Raw genomic sequence first — 23,154 nt, 5'->3', positions numbered from 1 at the left:
AGTCGTTCGTATGAACACAAGCACACCTTCGAATCGAACTTATATGAAAAGTGTGTTGAGGTCGGAGGAAACTACTTTGAATACCAACATCAGCGAAGATCGAATAACTTGTTTTAAATTTAATTTTCAATATGAATCCTGAAACTTAATTGAGAGACTGTGTATAGCTTTATAAACTTGAATAAAAGGATAATTGGCAATGATTTTTTTTTCACAATTAGATAACAAAGTAAATATGAATATGTGAGTTTCATAAACAGAACTTCTAACGATTCTGATATGCCGTTTTTTTCATTCCCGTCTTGCAAAAGAACAACGATAATAAAAACAGTACGGAAACATAAATGATGTCCATCAGAGCCAGCAACTAATTGAGTTTCAGTGTTCCATAAAACTCACGGTCACGGTTCCGCCCGGAGCTACTAGCTACCACATGACGGACACTTGCAAGTCTGACGTTATTTAGAACACACTTACCGTCCGCCCGAAGCATCCCGCTCCCATCCGGAATCAGGTGCTTGATTTATGTTTCGGGGTAATTACGGTACGATTAATTATCGGTGCGGATAAGGGAACCCGAAAAATGACCCCGTGTTTAGGTGCTCATTGTGCGCTAAGGGATCCGGATTCGTTTCCCCGTTTTGTTTACGGGTGGTTTAACAGAAGGTGCGTTAATATGATTTTTCCGGATTTGGTAAGTTGTTCTGTTGGGATTTAATTTAACCGGTACAGGTTAAACGACTCGTCAATTAGTAGGTGACGTGTTTATTCCTGGTAATATTGCATAAATAGCCTCCACGGGTAAGGGAAATATCGAGCAGTTTGAAGCCTGGATTCATGCGAGACCGGCCCCTAATCGACTGGTGCAGTATGCATAAAGTGTGTAATTGATTTTAAATTACATCTACTACACACCCATGTAAAGCCGCGGAAGACGCTGACGCTCCTCATTAGCCGCTCCATATTAGTCTCATCTGTTAGTCTAATCTGATAAAGCCACATGCTAATGTCAAGTTCAGTCAGCTTCCCCGCTGTTTCGCCATTTTCTCGCGGTGTGCCAGCGGAATGGGAGGATGGGCATGGGTAACGGTTTGAATTCAAACAGCTCCACAGTAGCTGGTTAGTCGATGAGCAAATAGAGCTCAGCCTGGGCATTAACAGCCTTGATGTTATCTCGTGAATTAGAAATGAGTTTACCGATATCTGTGGGTATGCTAACGGAGTGGGCCCTTACGGTACACACAATGCATCTCGTCGTCCGTTTCTTGTAGACTGAATAAGTCATGATACAAACTGTGTGCGCCGGCCTGTAGATTAATTTACAATCTCTAATTGATATACACCCGCATTTAGTCGCATCCCGTGGGTGCGTACGGAGTCGAGATTAGCATTCGTCTGCTCAACTTCCTCGCAACAAACGTCTCAGACCATGTCCTTATTATCATATTCTCAGTTTGCGGACATATCTGACATTCCACAACTGTCATTTCCCAATCTCGGCATTACAAGAACAGCATTCGAACAGTGTTTATCTTGACTGTATGATCTTTCTCTTCCCTCTGACAGGTCTCTATCTGTACATGCTGGTGGTGCAAACGTTTTCCGGTGACAACTTGCGCTTTCGGAAGTATGCCCTAATTGGATGGGGTAAGTTTCTGCACGAGTGAGGGTGGAACACATAACCAAGGGGCTGGGTTGATAATCTAGCCTGGCGCACAATTTAGCTCGTCTGGAAGTGCCACTTCAACCGATTCGACAATTTCTTTCAAGTCCTTAAAGTGACCTGACGCCTTCCCACTCCCATTCCCAGCATCATTCGCCACCATTCGGCCCGAAGACACAATAAACGGAAGTACGCTTTCGGAAAATTAATTCCATTTCATTCATTACAAAAGGGAACATTTATATTCAAGTAGCCATTAGATTGTGCCCTCATCCCGCGCGCTGGAAGCAACAGCACTCTCAATACAAGCGTCCTTTTATCTCGTCTTTGTATGTTACGGGCAAACGAACACCAAACGCGCCGCCAACGCACAGGAGGTCCTTTAATCTTTGTCGGAGCGTGGGCACTCACAAAACCGTTCTACTCGGCCGATACGGCGTCGGAGCATCCTTCCAAGGTAGGGGCCAGTTGCGATAAAACAAAACAATTACTGTTGGTGATTTGTTTCGTTCTCTTTTCTTTCCCATGGAACATTGACAGCTCGAAATTGAATGCTCGTGGATGCGGGAATCGCACATCGATTGGATAATCCAAGGGCCCACCTGTGCGGTGCTGATTATTAATCTCATCTTTCTGCTGAGAATTATGTGGGTGAGTAGAGTTCGTTGTAATGATATAAATATACAGGGTCTTTCAGATTAAACGCTCACGCAACAATTTTTAATAACTTCTACAATAGTGAACCGATTTTAATTTTTGAAAAACGAAAATAAAGCTTATTTTAAGACTTTTTCGATGTGATGGCACAACTTTAACATCACGACTTCGATGCTGTTGAAAACCCGAGTTATTTCTTCTTTAGGCTCCTCCAAATTTTGTGGCTTATTAACATAGCAACGGTCCTTCACGTACCCCCAGAGGAAGTAATCGACGACGAGAAACGTTGAAATTCTTACCATAAGAGGGCAAAGTTTCGTTAAGGCTTCGGTTGCTCGAGTAATACGATTTCACCAAAAATATACGTTCTTGTAAATTGTTTCATGAACTTGTAAAAGTATTACTAGCCATACGGAACAATCTTATCACAATGAATTTAGCTCGCATCACATGCAATTTTATACTCACTCGGGAAAATATAAGAAACTTAATTCTGGAATTTTATAGTACAGGTCGGACTCGATTATCCGGGATTCGATTATCCGGGATTCGATTATATTTTCGAAAATTCTGAATAATTTGTATAATAATTCCATATTGAATAGCCAAAATGGGTATCAAATGAAAGGGCTTGACTAGTAGAACACAGTTATTTATAAAAAATACAAATCTAAAATGGCCGCTACCACAAGATGGCGCAATATTTTTTTTTCAAAGCGCCATCAATATGAAAGTGCTCGACTGGTAGAACACAGTAGATCATGAAAAATCCAAATCCAAGATGGCCGCAGTTCCCAATTAAACAATTAATTTTTAATGGTTTCATTCAGCTTGCCCAGTTTGTATGTATGTTTGAGTCTTTGTAGGGTTGTCCCACATTAATTGAAATTTGACCCCATTCTTGATCACTGATTGATCTGAAATTAGGAACATACCTTCAATTCTACTGCCATTAAAAAACTGCGTATTCCATGATTTTGAAAAATTCAAAAAAAAAATTTAGGCCGCCGCTAAAAAATGGCTGAATGGCTTGACTTGGAGAATACACTACATTATGAATAACATAACAAATTCGAAAAGGTCGCCGCCACAAAATAGTCGACTATGTATTTTTTGTAATCCTCTCAATATTGGTATCAAATGAAATGATTTGACTAATAGAATACAGTACATTGTCAAAATATCCCGAAGAAAGTTAGGTTAGAAATAAAAATTTAAGAAAAAAAGTTGAATGGTTTTGTGGTAGAGAAGTATTCTAATGACACAGATGATTTACTAAAAACTAGAAAATAAAATAAGCAGAAAAACTTTTTAAGTTAAACGGTTTAATGTACTAAAAGCTAGAATATAATTAGGCAAGTAGCAGTTAGTAGTTACACATACCCGAATGACATTCACCCGATTGTAACAAATACCCGAATGCAACATATACCCGAATGGACATTTACCCGACAAATACCCGAATAGACATTTACCCGAATGTGACAAATACCCAAATGCGACATTCACTCGAATAGAATGTTAACCCAACTAAAGAAGGAAAAATTCCGACAAATCATATTATGAGTTTTGTCGGATCTTCTGTTACGAAGTAAAATGAGAAAGTGTAATGGGGAAATTCGTAGAAGATGTTGAAGACATCGCTGTGTCATTTTTAGAAATAAGTGTAGGCACAATTGACATGCCTTTCCTTTCCGTATTGCTCTTTAAGGCCAAGAGATCATTCAGAAATAAGCATATGTTATGGAATATTCCGTGGTGCTCCCTTGGCTGAGTGGTTAGCGTCATAACTAACATGCCGGGTGTTCGGGTTCGATTCCCGTTCTGGTCGGGGGAATTTTTCGTCAAAGAAATTTCCTTCGACTTGCACTGTGATCACGCGTATTCTAGAGCTTGCCACTCAGAATGCATTCAAGGCGTGTTATTTGGCATAGAAATCTCAACTAAGTACTAATAAAAATGACGTAAGTAATACTACGTTGAGACGGCGAAGTTCCTCTAGGAACGTTAGTGCCATTGAAGAAGAAGAAGAAGAAGAAGAAGAAGAAGAAGAAAATTAAGCAGGTAACTTTAACATACAAAATTTAAATGAAAATGTGAAAACAATAGATAACAAAACAAAAAATGGTACTTACGTATTTAACACCGCAGCGCAGTATTTATCATGTTTTTTTTATTTCGTGATGAAATTTATTCTGATATCAACGTAATGGGAGCGAAGTCCCCATTTTACGAGGATAAGGAACCGAGGCGGCACTAAGCCGCCAAGGTGACGCAATCCGAATCGGCCGCCGACCCGCCGTCGGAAGCGGCGGCCTCTCGCAAGCAAACCTGTATTCCACCGATTGCCCGGTTTGTTTGAAATATAGGAGACGATCCTTTAGTCAGGTCAGGGCATACGCTTACCTGGTGCATTACGTTTGCCTGGTTAATTGTGCTTGTCATGTACTTTGATCTCCGAATAAATTTAATTGCGATAAAATAAATTCATAATCAAAATTGTACAGTGCTATAATACGTATGTACCAAAACTGTCAGCTTTCTTTTAAGTAAACGGATTGCGTCATCCATATGAATGGATAAACTTCATAATACATTATAAAACTGCATTCTTTCATTTCTCATCATTATTTTTTTATTTCTTTCATTATTTTCAATAGGATTTCATTCAACGCCACTATTTCTCAAATTGCTCTACCCACGAGCATACTTTTTGAATGGAAATGAACACTGATAAATATACAAATACTTCCTAATAATAATATTTGTGTATTATTCGAATATATCCTTTGTTCGCATTCGGGTAATTGTTACGTTCGGGTAACTGTCGCATTTGGGTAAATGTTACATTCGGGTAAGTGTAACATTCGGGTAAGCGTCAGTTCGGGTAGATATTACATTCGGGTAAGTGGAATTCGGGTGAATGTCTTTCGGGTAACTGTCTTTCGGGTGAGTGGGTTTCGGGTAAATGTGACACAATCGGAAATTCAATGTTTAGTTTTTACCTAATTTTCTTCGGAATATTTTCATGATTTACTGTACTCTGTTAGTCAAATAATTTCATTTGATACCGATATTGAGAGGATTCCAAAAAAATACATAGTCGACCATTTAGTGACGGCGACCATTTTGAATTTATGTTGTTTATTATGTTTTGTGTTTTCCAAGTCAAACCATTCAGCCCTTTTTTAATGGCTGCAAAACTTGATTTTTTCAAGATCATGGAACACGCAGTTTTATAATGACAGTAGAATTAAAGGTGTCTTCCAAATTTCAGATCAATCAATCAACAGAAACGGGACAAATCCTATTAATATTGGACATCCCTACAAACATTCAAACATACATACAAACAGGTCAAGCTGAATGAAACTATTTAAAAAGTAATTAGTTATTTGGGGACTGCAGCCATCTTGGATTTGGATTTTTCATTATCTACTATGTCCTACCAGTCGAGCACTTCCATTTGATACGCATATTGATCCCTTTCATTTGATAGACATATTGATGGGGTTTTGAGAAAATATGTAATCCGCCATTTTGTACCGGTCGCCATCTTGGATTTTCAAGATCATGGAAAATGCAAAATTTCCAAATTTCAGCTCAAACGGTCAACAGGAAGGGGATTAAATTTCTATTAACATTGTACAGCGCTACAAACAAAGTTACAAAGTTTCAAAGTCACAAACATACAAACGGGTCAAGCTAGATAAAACCATTAATAAATAAGTGCAAATCATAATTATATTACGTTAGCCGAGAGAAAATTCGTTTTTTTATTATTCGATTATCTGGTGGATTCGATTATCCGGAGAGAAAAAAAATCAACACTCCGGATAATCGAGTCCGACCTGTATTTGAATTAGGACATGCTTGATGCGAGCAAGATTCTATTTTTAGCGCTAATAACATCTTGCTCAAATCAATCTGTCTTAATGTAATTTTTTTTACCAGGAAACAAGGAGCCCACATCATATTCGGAGAGAGGTTTCTAACTAGAATGTTTCAAATACATCCCAATTTTATTTTCTATTTTTGGGTGAAGATTTTACTTTCTTTTTTCTGCTATTCTTATTATAAATACGAAAAACTATGAGATTTTGAATAAGGCTTTTAGAGCCACTGAGGGTGTTTTGAGGATATTTTTTTCTTTCACGAGTAGGCTTTTTTATCTCAATCTAATTTTATAAATTTGATGCTCAGAGTTATTTGAAACCTCAGTGTTATTAGGCTTAGCTATTCAAGTTTCGGTGATTGAGTTTTTAAGAAATTTCATTGATACAGCTATTCCTTGAAAATTTCATATAATTTTTGGAAATTGATTCAAAAATGATAATTATAAAGTCGGTGCTAGGAATAAAAAACAAATAAATATATCGAAAAAATGAATGCATCCAGTTCTCACCAATTCTAACTATTCAATAATTGCGGTACCATTTTTGATAGCCAATGGAACAAATTTCAGAGCCGTTTCGCCTCATTGCTCGAAGAAATGTTGTTAATCACTCGCTGGCTGGAGCATAAGTATAGTATGCATTGAAGGCGCAAAAAGCTGCCAACGGGCGGAGCTTCTTTTTTGCTTCGTGTTCGACTACGCAATGGGAGTGGTATATTATTTTTGCGCCTCGTTGTTGCATTGATTGCCCGTTATTGACTACGTGGGTTGGAAAGCACACACATGCAGAGAACAAATGTACGGTAATATGGGATTGCTTTCAATTTTAGTTAATTTAATCGGAGACTTGAACTCTTTGCGGTTCCTCATTCGTTGCGTGGACACCGACTGGACAACATCGTTGCTGGACGAGCTGGACGGCGAGGGATCGAGTGGCTTTCTCAAGGCAAGAGGGTGGAGGGGTAATGCTGGAGTAGAGTAAAGTTTTCCAAGGGCCTTTCTCAAGGCTAGAGACGAATGAACTGAAATAGTTTAAAGTCTCTATAATACAATACCTTACCTTACATTTTTCACTTAAATTTGTCACCGATGCTTGAGAAAAGGAAGGGTAGAAGATGTCAAACTAATTATTTTTGCGGTACATGTAGTCGAAAACCAGGACTGCATGTTGGGAACTGTTTCGAAAAATATCACACGAAGAAGAATTATGAAATATAATTGTTATATACCGCCATTCCATACCAAACCGATATAGTAAAAAGTTGTAGTTTTGTTCGATATCGTAAAATATTGGACCAGTATATTTTTTAATATTTTTATCGGAAGGTTCGATACAGCACTACTGTACGCTAAACTTTATTGAATTGGATGGTTTGTGCAATAAAAATATATGAAAAAAAAATACGAAGAGGGGGTGTTTTGAGATATTCAATTTTTGAGTATTTTTTTTTTATCTGTATTATAGTGACTTTCAACTCATTTGGCTGGTTCGTCACTTCTACTTCCATTTTTGGAAGAATGTTGGGATTGAGATTTGAACTCGTGACCTTTAGCGTGAGAGGCATGGATGTCTCCCAAGTTTTGTAAGTTTTGTAAGTAAGTTATGTAAGTTTTGAGTAAAATTTTTCAACAGTGTATCTTAAATGTTATTTTTACTAAATCGCTAATTGATTTGCCAACAACTTTGTCGAACATCATATTTTAATGAGACAGCTGTATTTTGAGTCACGATTTTCGAAAGAAAGACCAATAATTTTGAATACGGCCTTTTAAAAAAGCTGTTGAGAGTCGTAATTTAAATCGGTCATATTATAATGAAAATTATGATTTTAGGTAGCTTCCTTTTTTGGAAGAATGTCGGGAGGGAGAATCGAGCTCGTGGCCCTCAGCGTAAGAGGTACGGGTGTTACCATAATTTGTATTACTACTGTAATTGGTCCTTCTACCCTATATCAAAATAAATCTTTAGAAACAATGGAGTCAATATGCAAATCATCAAAATCCGTTCACAGCAAAAATGGTTATTACGTCAAAACCTTTTCCAAAAAGATGGGACATTTAAATGTCTTTCATTTGATGACAAGAGAATGGAAATTGATCAAGCGATTCATTTTTTTTATCTGGGTATATTGGGTATAATCATCGAAATCGACAAAAAAGACGAGTTCTCAGACTACCTCAATTCTGGAAGGTGCGCTCTAAGGTACTTGGACCTTATTATTGTTGCATAAGAAGCTTAGAATCCTATCTTCGAATCTTCGATTTTAATGACCTTCAAAAACCTTCCTAATCGTCAATTTTAACATGGTCATCGACCTATTGTGGGCATGAGACAATACCTGTTCCTGTAAGACATGAAATTTAATAAAATCTTCGTGTTCACGACTTAGTCAAATGTTCCCTCATCAATTTTTTCTTCGTAACAGCTTTCCAGTATGTTTCCATGGTAGTCTTTTATCGTAACAACGCTGGTAACGAGAACAGCGTCATTGCTATCGACTGGTACGCAAGGTTACTGGCATGTGGGTGGAAGTAATGGGTTCATGGACGGTGCAATCAGTGTGGCCACATTTCCAGCTGTACTGAAAGGGTGGAAAACTTTTCTCATCTGTACTTTTTCTTTCTAAAATCTGTACCACTGATTTCAATCGTTCGTTACGAAGAAAAAACTAAGTGGGTTATATATGTGGTATAATCGCAAGGTGGACGTAGGTCTACCGTTGGTGATCATTTGTTTGAAGAGCATCTGAATAAATCCTCAATGAATGGATGAATGAATATTTGGGGAAAGGAGGGGGGTTTTCGGAAACGAAACCGTTACGTAGGAAGCACAAGGTTTTCAGCCTCAATCAGCGCTTTCATGATGAACGAACCGGTGTAAAATTATAACTGAGTGTATTTCCGAGCGGGTCTAGCTTATATACAGATTTATGTGATGTCAATAGCCTGCAATTTTTAAACAATTGAAACAAGTTTCTGAATCAATAATTAACAAGCATATAACGCGTAGACATTTTATCTTTCCAATGAAGTGGTTATCATACCATTTCGTTCAGTTGGTTAGGAGGTATTAATGCTCAAAATCTTGTTGGTCCGGCGCGACGCTCTCGTTTTCTAAACTTTGAACTTACATCGCAGTATAGAAATGAAAGACGTCAAAAATCTGTTTTATTAGTATGAAATATATTCCTTATACCACAATTTACTCATCTATCAGATGACACTTATACATACTCTGCTAAACCTAGACTGCTTACCATTAGTTGTTAAAAGTCTCCACTCTTATAAGATTTTCTGCGGGTCTGTTTCCGTTTCGAGAACTCCTAAATAGTCTGACTTGAACCTCATAAGTAATTGAAATGACTTCCCAATTCAACGTTTAATCATGCTCTCACGTGAGGTAAGTTCGGTGTTTTATGTGCAGTCTTATCCTTGTCCGAATACATTTCTTATGTAGCAACATGCGAATATACCTCGAATATACAGGAGAGATCTGTATTTTTGTTATTTCATCAAATACCTAAAGAAGTCTAATACACTGCTCCATAAATTACCTTTGTTGTGTCGTCTAATTAGTGAGTGTATGCCTTCTCTCAGATGGATGATAATCTGATAAATACAGCTTTTTAATCTTGAATAAAAGTAATTGATTGATGTTCTTTGCTTGAAAAAATCGTAAAACTTACTCTTACTCGACCAGTAGTAAAATTATTTCAAAGTATCCACAACAAACTTTACATTGTAATAGAAAATCCTTGATACTCTATCAAACGAAATTCATTCTAAACGGGAAGTTTTATTATCGTTCATTATATTTATATTATACTAGCTGACCAGGCAAACGTTGTTCTGCCAAATAAATTATTTCTACTGAATATTTTGGGTGTTGAATAAAACACACTAATGTATTGTAAGTGTGTTTGAATATTTTAACAATCTTTAAAATAAATCGAATGTGACCGATAAAAAAACGAATTAAATGATTTGAACGAAAGGTTATATGATGTTTCTTGGTGTATTTCATTAACGTAACTGACATGTTTGATCTCTTAAAAGTTAAACGTCAACTGAAAAAAGTAATATAAGTTTGTCGTAAAGTAGAAAAAATGAAATATAGAAAATCAATATTTATTGCTGTCTCCTTGTTAGAAAATACGTGCATGTGATTTTCAACATGGCTTAGTTTTATAACAGCTTGGTCTCGTTCATAAATTGGAAAACCAGCTAACTTCAATGGAGCTGATTAATCGGCCTGTTTGGAATCGCGTTATTTTATCGTTGTCATTCAATCGAGGAGGATTCACATCGGTAATCTAAGTTTGAAACACAGCCATATTGCTTCCTTTATTCATGGATGTTTTTATTACTCTTCACCGATTTGTAGAACTCAATATTCATATATGCATATGAGTCATCGGATTGTACAATTCGATCGAAATCGATATTTACACTCTTAAATTCGTTCGCCTTGTCGCGAAACAATGGTCAAAATAAGATATTCGTATTTGTGGTTCAATTTACTCTCTATCTGATCGGCATAATTCCGGAAATAATTCTAAATTGTTGAAATTTGAATGAAAATTATTATTCGATTTCGTTTGGATGCTAAATTTGTTTTGAATGTGTTTGAATGCTAAATTTTGCGTGTTTATTCCACCCGAAAAACCATTACTATTTTTGCTTCATAGAAATGGAACATGGGGACCAATGTTGTTTACGTCGAATTGCGTGGCAAGGTTGTCACATTTGCTCAACTCGATTGGACTTGAGCTTGAACAGAATGTAAAATTGCGCTTTTTCCATTCAACAGAATACAACCAACAATATGTGGGGACGAATACGATCGAACTTCATTTTGTGTTTGAACACACGCGCAATGTCATGACAATGCATTGCGCTTTGGCCTGACTATAACTAAAGCTGTGTCAGCGTTGCTCATGATAGTGTCTCGCAAGTGAATGTATTATTCCTCGCTCCGCTTTTGTTGATTGTGTAGTAAGAATTGCAGTCGTTCAATCTCTACCTTCGCGTATATGTCGACCATAAATTGTTGGCACAGCTTACGATATCTTGAATTGGCGTTTCTTGACCATGTCAAATCACCATTTGATAAACATAAAAATCCTTCGAGCGCGCCCTCTGTTTGTTCATAAATATTAAATCAAAATGAGAAATGATGTTCATAATGAATTAAGTATCTGTGACGGGGTCTCGTTGGTCTAATGTTTATGCAAGAGATTTTTCGTTAAAGAAACCCTTCTGACTTGCACTGTAGTCACGCGTATTCTTGAGTTTGCCACTCCAGAATACATTCAAGGCGTATTGTTCGTCATAGAAATCTCAACTATTTACTAATAAAAATGACGCAAGTAGTACTACGTTGAGAAGGCGAACCTTGGGAACGTTAGTGCCATTGAAGAAGAACATAGTGAGGGTCGTATGAACGGTGTGTGTCAACGATGAATTCCAGATTATTGTTTTTTCTTCGCATTAAATTTCTCGTGTCACCGTGCTATCATGATTCCAGCAGCGCTTGTGCTTTGGATCTACACACGTACTCTCCAGCTGATGTTTTTTCAGGGTTGATGGCAATAGCGTGATTGTCATTTTGTAATCCGAGCAAATGTGATTTGAAGAATTTCGATAACTCATTGTACTCATTCAAAAAGGCTTCCAGCTCGTCGGAGATACTCCCTGCTCTAGATGAATTGATGTTACTTGTGTATTTGTAGATGGATGTTCAATGAAGCGGGCGTTACGCCATCAGTCATTGAACAACTTAAATAAATTCGTTCTGTTGAAAAAACGAACAACGGTTAAATTATTAGAATATTTTTGACACAAAAATAATAAAATCGCAATTAAAAATAGGGAATTGGGGTCAAAATTTAAGGTTATATGTATGGTATGAAGTAAAATTTTTGAAAAAAAATATCCAGATCTTTTTTTCTGCATAGAGCCACCCTATTCGGTATTAAATATATCGGTATCCTAACGGTATCATATATAGTTTACAACCTATTCTCATACCTGCCAAATATTTTGAGTATAATTTCATCAAAATTGGTCGAGCCGTTTCGGAGGAGTTCGGTAACAAACACCGTAACACGATATTTTTATATATATATATATATATATATATATATATATATAGATTTTTATGTAAAAATGTGTTTATTTGTCCTTCAAAATGTATTCCATTATTTGCTTCACGCACACATGCAGCTTCCTCCAGTTTCCTATTCGCAAATATAGAACCGAATATCCGGCTATCCGGCCTCGAAGCTTGCCGGATATTTGGAATCCGGTATCCGGCCAAACTACTATCCGTTTTATCACTAGTTGAATCATTGAAATCGAATCTCCTAATATGCTTGACCATTTAACAAAAAAAAAAAAATCTGTACCTATCTGTACTTTAGGTTAAAAATCTGTAATCTATACCGTACAGGATTCGTGCCGTTAACAATCGTAGAAATCTGTATCATTCCAGATAAATCTGTACATGTGGCAACACTGGGTGCAATGACTTGCTCAATGCATAAGTTTGCGATTGCGGAGTTGATGGATGGTGTAGACCAGGGGTTCTCAAACTATTTTGAGCAATAGACCCCTTTTACAGAATTAAATGATACCTCAGACCCCTATAGGCAAATATTTTAAACAAAAAATGTATTTCTTGTTTTTGTCTTATTCACTTTTGTGTGAATAAGACAAAATCAATTTAACATATTAATTTAAAGACTTTACGGTTGGTTAACCTGTTATAAGTTATAATTTGTTTAAATTCGTTGAACATGCATTTTTCACTGTAAGCGTTTTATTTATGATCTACTGTGCAGTTTCTTTAAGTAAAAATGGTGTATTTGATGGAAAATTCAATTTTTATGTTTTTCTGTGTAAGTATATAAACATTCTTTTTTCGCTGCAGAGATATTGTTTTTATTTTTGCATAACCAAAGACACAATAAAATAAGCTTACAAGGCAGTGGCAAGCAGTGTTTTTGGGATTAACGGACAGTGGCAACTATATTGCCATCAATTTTGTGTTCTTCCTCATGAAAGGATTATGTTCTCTGAAGTTTGAGTCGACTCCTTGCTTAGTTTCCACGGCCTTATGAAGGGTTAAGCCAGGGTTGTCAGGTGTATTGAACAGACATCTGGATGTTGGAAAATCAAAAGGTTGGATTTGTCTGAATTTTTGTCGACATTTTGCATATTTAATTGCAAATTTTATTGAACATTTTTACGAGAGAGTCGTTTAACGTTTGTAGAAGCGGACACGATTTGCTGACGAGCAATGCCAATGAAGTGTCTTTCTCAAGGCAGGCGAAGTAGGAGTTTGGAATGAGTTTGTCCACAAGGGCCCTTCTCAGGACTAGAACTGTAAAAGTTTAAAGTCTCTATAATTCAACACAATCAATCAATCCACATTTTAACAGTTATTTCTCATTATCATCTATCGACGCATTATACTTAAACTTGATGGTTGTAGACATGTGCACCAAACCAATTTCTTCGGTGTTCAGTATATTTTTGGGATAAATTTTCTTAATTGCGGGTATGCCATTTCACCACCACGGGTAGTTGTGGTTAGAACTTTACCCCAAAATATGACTACATTGGCCACAATCATCTGAACCTTCCTGAATACAGATCGGATTCGATTATCCGGAGTATTGATTTATTTTTCACTCCGGTTAATCGAATCCTCCGGATAATGGAGTCAAAAAAAAACAATTTTCTCTCGGTAAACATAATATAATTATGATTTGCACTTATTTATTAAACGGTTTTATCTAGGTTTACCCGTTTGTATGGTTGTGACTTTGAAACATTGTAACTTTGTAACTTTGTCTTTAGCGCTATACCACATTGATAAACGTTTAACCCCTGTTGACCGATTCATCTGAAATTTAGAACACATTTTTATCTCTGGTGTCATTATTAAACTGCGTATTCCATGATCTTGAAAATCCAAGATGGCGGCCGCTACATATTTTCTCAAAATCCTATCAATATGGGTTTTCCCAAAACCCCATCAATATGGGTATCGAATGAAAGGGCTTGGCTAGTAGAACACAGTTATTTATGAAAAATGTGAATCGAAAATGGCGGCCGCTACTAAATGGCCCATCAATATGTATATCAAATGAAAGGGATTGACTAGTAGAATGGCGCCAAAACCTCATCAATATGGGTATCAAAAGAAAGTTCTCGATTAGTAGAACATAGCAGATCATGGAAAATTCAATTCCAAGATGGGCGCAGTCCTCAAACAACTAATTACGTTTTTAAAAGATTTCATTCAGCTTGACCTGTTTGTATGTATGTTTGAATGTTTGTAGGGTTGTCCCACATTAATAAAAAATTGACCCCGTTCCTGTTGACTGATTGATCTGAAATTTAGGAGACACCTCTAATTCTATTGTCATTATAAAACACCGTATTCCATGATCTTGAAAAATTCAATTTGGCCGTTGCTTAAAATGGCTGAATGACTTGACTTGGAGAACACGAAACAATATAAATTCAAAAAGGTCGCCGTTACTAAATGGTCGACTATGTATATTTTGCAATCCCCTCAATATCGGTATCAAATGAGATGACTTGACTAACTTGACTACAGCACATCATGAAAATATTCCGAAGAAAATTAGGTAAGAAATAAACGATGGATTTCTATTATTCCCAGTTTGTTGTTTAATCATATACCCCACGATTTTATTTAAGTCTCATCATTGTCCTAGATTAATGAAGGAACGAATAGTGATAACTACTAACTGCTACTTCTCTTATTATTTTCTAGCTTTTAGTACATTAAACCGTTTAACTTAAAAAGTTTTTTTTTACTTATTTTATTTTCTAGTTTTTAGTAAATTATCTGTATCATTAGTATACTTCTCTACATTGAAACCATTCAAAAAATGATTTTGTTTTTCAAATTTTTATCTCTTACCTAACATAGTAAAAATTTTTGTCGCGGCGACCTTTTCGAATTTATGTTGTTCATTGTGTAGTGTATTCTCCAAGTCAAGCCATTCAGCAATTTTTTAGCGGAAGCCAAATTGAATTTTTTGGATTTTTCATGATCTACTGTCGAGCCAGTCGAGCACTTTCATTCAGTGTTTGCCAAATGATCCACTCATTGAAAAAATCGCTTTCGTTCGTTCAAATATGATCTTTCAGGAAACATTTCCCCCAGCGGTATTCTATTATTGTTATGTGCTGCAAATCACGACACAAAAGAGAACGAGACAACTCTGCATCGGCTCGCACTTCATTGCACACCAGCATGCAAGCAAAGCTATCATATACGCTTTCAGTGCAGAAAGCTTATTTTCTTCTTTGCCTCTTTCTTTCTTTCTTTGTTTTTAAGAGGCTTTAAACTTTGCAGTTCATTCGCCTCTACATGCTTTGCCTCTAACATACCGACTCCTCCATGCATCATGAAACAGCAGGATCATACGGACAACGTAAAGCGAAAGATTCATATTCAGCTAATGTAGCAGATCCTGATTTTTAAGTCTCAGAGAGTGCAAACTATATGATTATTTAGCTCGATAGAGGCTAAGGGAAGGGTAGTCAGATTATATTTTCCATTTTTAACGCCGCTATCCCTTGAAATGTGTATATTCATATAGACCGCATAGTTTTACTAGCAACACCGCTCCAGTGAGAAGCAAAAACTCTCGCGTTTTATCTCTTTTCCCATTCGCTGCTCTCCGCAAATGGTGACGTAATGATGACGTAATTTTTCTTGTATCATTTATTGCTTTGCAATTGTCTGTGCAGTGGGTTTCGCTATAGTAAAATGAGACGATATATGCGGTTCAAACTTGTATGCAGGCTTCGAAAATAGTGTGCCATGTTTGATACAACTCGAATATGCAAACAAAAGTCTTCGTTCCTCTCTTAGTTTAATCACTAAATGTTACAAAAGTGATTGCTGACATTCATACAAGTATCTGAATGATCCTCTCATATTTGGTTATATGTTCGTGAGAGTTTACTTGCATGACACATTGTGTATCATTTGATTTTGATCGAAATCCAAACACTGCTTTCATTTGATACCCATATTGATGGGGCTTTGAAAAAAATATAGCGCCCTTTTGTGATGGTGGTCATTTTGGATTCGCATTTTTCATAAATAACTGTATTCTACTAGTGAAGCCCTTTCATTTGATACCCATATTAGCTATTCAATATGGAATTATTATACAAATTATTCAAAATTTCCGAAAATCAAAAATAAAATACTCCGGATAATCGAGTCCGACCTGTATTCTCAAACTTGATAAGACTACTATCTTTAGCGTTTTTCTCAGCTTTTTCAACACTTTCCAGTATATTGGTATCTGGTATCAGATCACAGCGAATCACATTTTGGTCCTTTTCGCACGAATCATTAAAGGACGTTGAGCAATCGAACGGTACTGTACTGTTGACATCAGCAAACTCACGACGCATTAATTATACCAGCGGAATATCACCATGTGGTTTTCCATACTTGAATATGAATTTCTTGATGACACGAACACTTCGTCTTAACTTTTAAGAGCAATTGAGTTAATAACGCACAAAAACATGCACGCAAAAATCAATCGAGTTAGGGAGGTGAAAACCCACGGAAAAATGAATCAGAACACATCGAGTTATGGAGAGAAGAATGCTTGTAAAATCAAAGGTGACATGAAATTCATCGAGTTAGAGAGAATATCGAGTTACAGAACATCGAGTAAGGGAGAGTTGACTGTAATATGACGTTGTAAAGGGCGAACACGAAATTATTGCGAAACATTCAACAGGGCATAACTTTTGTACCATTGGGTAAAAATCAACCAAATTTTGCACACTTTCTCATTGATGTGTATGGTCTACATGCTGTCAAACTCGAAGTCGTGTTTTTCGATTCAACGAAAATGGAGGTGGACCAACGCGAGTCGAGAGAACAGATTCTTTCCAAACACCTGGAATTTACTGACCTGTCGCACCGGCAGTTGGGAAAAATGTTGAACATTCACCATTCAACCGTCTCCAGAGTGTTGAAGCGGTTCCAGGAGCGGTTGACGTTGGACCACGGCAAAGGAGTTGGAAGAAAACGGGGACCGGAGAAAAAAAGACGGAGGGAAAGGTGAAGCGGATGATTAAATCAAATCCCAACGTCTCAAGCCGTGATTTGGCTAAAATGATCGGCATGTCGCAGAGCTACCAGAATGAGTCCAGAATGCAAAGAAGAGAGCTGGACTACATACATACAAGGTACAGAACTTCCCAAACCGCGATGAGCGGCAACAATCGACGGCTAAAACTCGAGCACGGAAGCTCTACGAGAAGATGCTGACAAAATATGGCTGCTGTGTGATGGACGACGAAACGTATATAAAAGCCGATTTTAAGCAAATTCCGGGGTTGGAGTTTTTCACCGGCAAGAGCAAGTTTGATGTGGACGACAAGTTTAAGAAGAAGAAAATGTCGAAGTTCGCCTCCAAATATCTCGTTTGGCAGGTCATCTGCTCTTGCGGACTGAGGAGTGAGCCTTTCGTGACAAAGGGCACAGTAAATGGCGAGATCTACAAATCTGAGTGCCTCGAGAAGCGTCTTTTGCCGTTCTTGCAGCAGCACGACGAAGCTCCGCTATTTTGGCCAGATTTGGCATCATGCCACTATTCTAAAAGTGTCCTGGAGTGGTATGAGGCCAATTCTGTCCATTTTGTTCCAAAGGACATGAACCCGCCAAACTGTCCGGAGCTGCGCCCGGTGGAGCAGTACTGGGCAATAATGAAGCGGGAACTTCGGAAGAGCAAGAAGACAGTCAAAGACGAGAAGGATATGTTAAGAAAATGGAAAAAAAACCGAGAAACTGGTACCGGATGACACTGTAAAGACTATGATGGAGGGCATCAAGCGAAAATGCGTTCAATTTTACACTCAAGGTTCCATCGATTAACTTTTCTTTTGATTTTTGAAGAAAATATATGTATAAAACTACCCTAAAATTTTGGTTTGATTCCAATCATTATAAGAAAATTGGCATGACATTTTCGGTGTCGCAATAATTTCGTGTTCGCCCCTTAGAGCCTCTGAGTTTCTTTAACCAGATTTTTTTACGATAAGTGAGCTTTGAAATGCGATCATCATTTGGTTTTTAGTCCAAGTTTCTTCACCTGAAACAGGTTGCGTTCACACGAGTCGCTGACACCAACTACAACATCGTATGATTCCCGCTTGTTCGGTTCAGCGTTCATGAAGCTGCCCGTCGTGACCTTTTTTTTTTCTTGTTATTGCTGGCGAATGATTCAAAGCTGTTTTTCGAAGTCCTTCGGAGACTTTCGATCAGCAGATTTTACATCCTCGCTCAACTTGATCTTCTTTATCATCAACATTAAATCTTGATCTTGTGGTGCTTCCCTTTTTCAAATCTATGAATACCATCAGATGGCTCCTCTAAATGATCCAGTCAGAAAGCAATACTTTTTTTCCCGCTCCAGGTCGAAACTATCTATGAACAATTTCAAAATGAGTATGGAACGAACATACCCAGGTTCAGCTTTGTTAATTTACGTTATGAGGCCATTTTTAATGAAATATTCTAGTACGAATTCGCTCGTATCATCAAGTTTCAAAATAATACTTTAACCCTATATTGAAATTGGGACACAGGTACTACGGATGAGACAGGTCCATTTGATGGAGATCATCGTAATGAAAAGCGCAACCAGTATCACGTGGTACACTAGAAAATTTTTGTTCGTAACGCACTGTAGTATCTCATTCGTTGATCGTTGATAGTCGTTGACTGATTGATAACAGACTATCGAATACCGTGTTTGAGAATTCTATTTCGGTAACATGAATCGAGATAATTCTCTTCCCTATTAGCTATTCTTCTCTGCTTGCGTTATGTAATGCAGAGTGGGTTACTAAATCTAATTTCAGCGAATTCATTTTGGATGAGCTTAGTAATTCTGGTAAATGCACCAACTGATTTGAAGTTATTATTAGCGTCAGCTTTGTATTGAATTAAAAATAAACAATACCCACAATTCGGTGTGCATCAGAAAATATAAAATTCATCAATAGCAAAGAAGTGTCAGATGGTTTGAAAGTTGCAAAGAGTATTTTACACAGAAGATATTAGACGTGGCCTACAATGATTCAAAACTAATGTCATCTATAAGCAAATTCAATCAGATTTTGTTCCACCTCTGATTGTTCCCGAGGAGAGATGTCAAACAATTTTAATTAAATCGCTTTCCAAACAATGATAAAGTGTTACCTTGTCACAAAGTCGAATCCCAGCTTTAGTTTTTCTCCACTGGAATATATGTATTGTATTTATTTTAATTCTGAACCTTCGTACCGCCTCCACCCCCTCCGCACACAGGTCCTCATCACAAAGCTTCGCTCGGCAAACACGGTAGAGACGAGGCAATATCGGAAAGCATCCAAGGCACTGCTCGTACTTATCCCACTGCTGGGCATCACCTATCTCATCGTGATTTACGGACCGAACGAGGGCGTCAGCAGTCACATCTTTGCGGTCACCAGGGCCACCCTGCTGAGCACACAGGTGAGTGAGTCGAATGCGGGGAACATTTGTGCAGTTATCGCAGTAACAGACAGCAAGCGATGGGCAAAGCGAAGATGGGATTCAATTTCCGGTTCGATTGGTCAGCCCTAAACCCCCTCACACATATGTGTGTGGAAACAAACGGATTTGCTTACAAGTGAGAAAATTCAATTTCCGATTTGTTTTGAACTTTTGTAAAATGAATGCTCCGTAAACTGTGCTATTTCCTATCCCTCGACCATCCATTGACACCCAATTTATCGATTCAATCGGGAATCTCGGGAACGGGAAGTCCCAGTGACAATGTTCGAAACAACAATTTTCATTTTCCGCCTCGTACCGAAAGTGGATGGCGCGCAGTCAACGGATTGTGCTGATGATTATACCGCACAAAAAGTGATGTTCTGCACTGCTCTGTACTTTCAGGGCTTCGTCGTGTCGTTGCTGTACTGCTTCCTAAACTCCGAGGTACGGCAAACCCTGAAGCACCATTTCGACCGGTGGCGGGATGAGCGAAATATCCTCCGACCGGGCATAGGCTCCAATCATCATCGCAGGTAGGTTACATAGGTGTGTCAGAAGTACGATGCTGGGAGCGAATAATCTAATCTATCAGCGACGAAAAATAGGTTTCAATTAGATTGTAACGTGGCATCACACAGCAGGTGGAAAGTGGAACTTGTTGGGGAGAAATGCTCATGCATTTTTCATGAGAGCACCACATTCCACTGCATGGTGGACCTGCATGATTTAGGGTGGCTTAGATCCAGGCTATGTGCACGTATGTTTCATCGGGGACATTGATACAACGGAGGAATCCACCGGCCAAATTGCATCCATGTCGGTGACAATAACACTAATCGACAATTATTTATCTCCCCTTTTTCTCTCTCGTCTCTACCACGAAATGCATCCATCGCATGTTGCCAAACGGGGTTTCATCCAACGGTCGCGCCAATCCGGTCGTTGTCCGACACTTGACGGGTTCATCATCACTCAACTATCGCTCTCATCGGTTGCATCGGGAACCCATTAATAATGGAACATCATAAACAACTAAAAACTGACAGCAAAGATTATTCGCCCCGATCCAGGACCGAAAGCATACGGTTGGTATTACAATACATCATTCATTGATGGTTTGTGTCCTTTTGTCGTTTCATGTTCTCGCTTATACAGCATTTTGGTGTCATCTTTTTTACTATGCTCATATTTGTTCATGTTATCATTATATTGCAATTCACTGCGTAAGCAATCATAGTATAAAATTAATCTATTAATTCAATAATCCACCATATTTTGTTGCATAAATTTATTTTCTTTGAAAAATTGAAATTTTGAATGTTCAACACGCGGATATACCTTATCACCTTCTGCTCCTAAGAAGGTCCCCTTTGTAGTTTTGGCCCAGGGAAAATATGCCACCCCAACCAAAACCAAGCCTCATTATGAAAAACGTTATGTGTTTCCTACTACATTTTTGTACGCATGAGAAAAATTCAGTTACGGCTCTAGGTGAATAGACCTAGCTCATTTCATACATGTACCTACTATTTCAATAATGATTTAAACAAATTTGGACAAGAAAACACGCATAAATCTAACCCTTCCAGCGTAATATGTACGAGTGACCACTTTACAACCTCACTAAAAAAATGTTCGATTTTTCAACTTTTTTTTGACGTTGAACTACGTCTTACATTAAGGATGCCAAATCAGAAAACAGGTCATGTTTTTATGAAATAAAGTTAACGTTAATAACTATTTTTGCTGTGAACGGATTTTCACGATTTACATACCAATCGAATCGGAAATTCTCTAAAATTTATTTGGTATGCTATACATTACTACCCATTGTCTATATATGGTTTAAATTGACGAAAATTGGAAGCAATCTCATTTCCCCATACATTTGTTCTGTCCATTTGTGTGATTTCCCAAACAGAGCTGTGAATAACGAGCAATGAAGGAGAAATCGTAAGATTTAAAGTCTCCGTGTAGTGATCCCCGATTTTTGAAAATAATCGTTCATCAGCTAATCGAATAGTTTTCAGCAGTTTGTTATTCGATACGATTAATCGGCCCAAATAATCGATAAATCGCACCACTGAGAGAAATAATTAGTTAGATTATTATTTCTCATTTGCTAGAAAGCCATATGGAATCAAAAAAGTGTTCATTCCGCCTGAAAATCAATTATTATTTTTTACTCACCCCTATAGTCGTAAACGAAGCTCAATTCACGTTGACGGCATTGAGCTTTGTTTACGAACTTAGGGGAGTGTCAAAGATAATGATTTGTTTTCAGGATAAAAACTGCAGCGGCCTTCCGTCTTTTCTCTCTGAGTTTGGATCGATTAATCGACGTAAATTATTCGTTCGCTTCGATTATTGGTTGTGCAGTATTCGTTCGATTAATAATCGATTTCTGTAGGAAGTATTCGATTAATCGAACGATTATCGGGGATCACTACCTCCGTTAACAAAGGAAAAGAAGAAGAACGAAGGGGAATATTTGCCTACAGTGCCTATAAACAGTGGATCTCGCTGAGGCAAGCTTAGAGGCGAATGAACTGCAAAGTTTAAAGCCTCTTAAAAACAAAGAATTGAATTGAGGCAAACGTTCATTCTTCGTAAAGACACCGGCTGGACAACACCGTTGCTGGGCGAGCTGGATGGCGAGGGATCGAGTGCCTTTCTTAAAGCAATTGGGGTGGACGCGACCAAGTTACTCATTGCAATCATTGCATCAAACTGATGCCATTGCATTAATGTTTTGAGCTACAAAATTGTGTGGGGAATCATCAAGTTAGGCCATCGTCGGCTCACCAAGAAAATAATTGTTCTGGAATTATGCCTCTGATTTGGTTTCGCATGGCGGTAGCAAAACTCTTTCCACCAAGGCTAACAGCTAAGCTAAAACAGCTAACAGCTAATCTAGACAGACAATATTAATAGAAAAGGCTGTTGAGAAGGGCGCAAAACGGAGATAAGTGTGTGTATATTTAGAGGCTTCAAGCCATCGATATATGGATATTTGTGTGCGTACGTGCGTGCTTCACGTAAAAATAGTACATCTTCGCTACGCTGAAGCCCCATTTGTATCTGCTTCCGTGTGCATTGGTGGTGCAAATTATGCAGCCGTAATGATAAATTTAAACAAGGAGGAAAGATAGTAGGAGGGAAATATTTGCGCTATGGTATTAGTAACGAATTCCTGCTGAAGCAAATATTCAGCAATGCTACTCTTTTCGAAGTTGTTGAGATTAACAGAAAGAGATTATTTCGTTTATTTAATCACCATGAAAGTAAATGTCGTTCTGGAATTTTGTATGTGATTTAGTTTCGCTCGCCAGTAGCAAA

The 23,154-nt window shown here is 37.7% G+C and overlaps 1 protein-coding gene across 1 annotated transcript; it reads left to right on the top strand.

Annotated features, from left to right (window-relative positions):
• The first annotated feature begins 1,164 nt into the window (after window positions 1–1,164).
• Window positions 1,165–22,968, top strand: LOC129781785 (diuretic hormone receptor-like). Its single transcript, XM_055789365.1, has 7 exons — window positions 1,165–1,209; window positions 1,567–1,647; window positions 2,038–2,120; window positions 2,204–2,314; window positions 19,606–19,791; window positions 20,218–20,348; window positions 20,862–22,968. The coding sequence occupies exons 1-7, from the start codon at window positions 1,167–1,169 to the stop codon at window positions 20,926–20,928; spliced, it is 702 nt and encodes a 233-aa protein (XP_055645340.1). The 5' UTR covers window positions 1,165–1,166; the 3' UTR covers window positions 20,929–22,968.
• The last annotated feature ends 186 nt before the right edge of the window (window positions 22,969–23,154 follow it).

This window comes from Toxorhynchites rutilus, unplaced genomic scaffold (assembly GCF_029784135.1).
Source record: "Toxorhynchites rutilus septentrionalis strain SRP unplaced genomic scaffold, ASM2978413v1 HiC_scaffold_205, whole genome shotgun sequence".
In the NCBI taxonomy this organism is placed as follows: Eukaryota; Metazoa; Arthropoda; class Insecta; order Diptera; family Culicidae; genus Toxorhynchites; species Toxorhynchites rutilus.
This window is presented reverse-complemented; position numbering and strand designations above follow the sequence as displayed.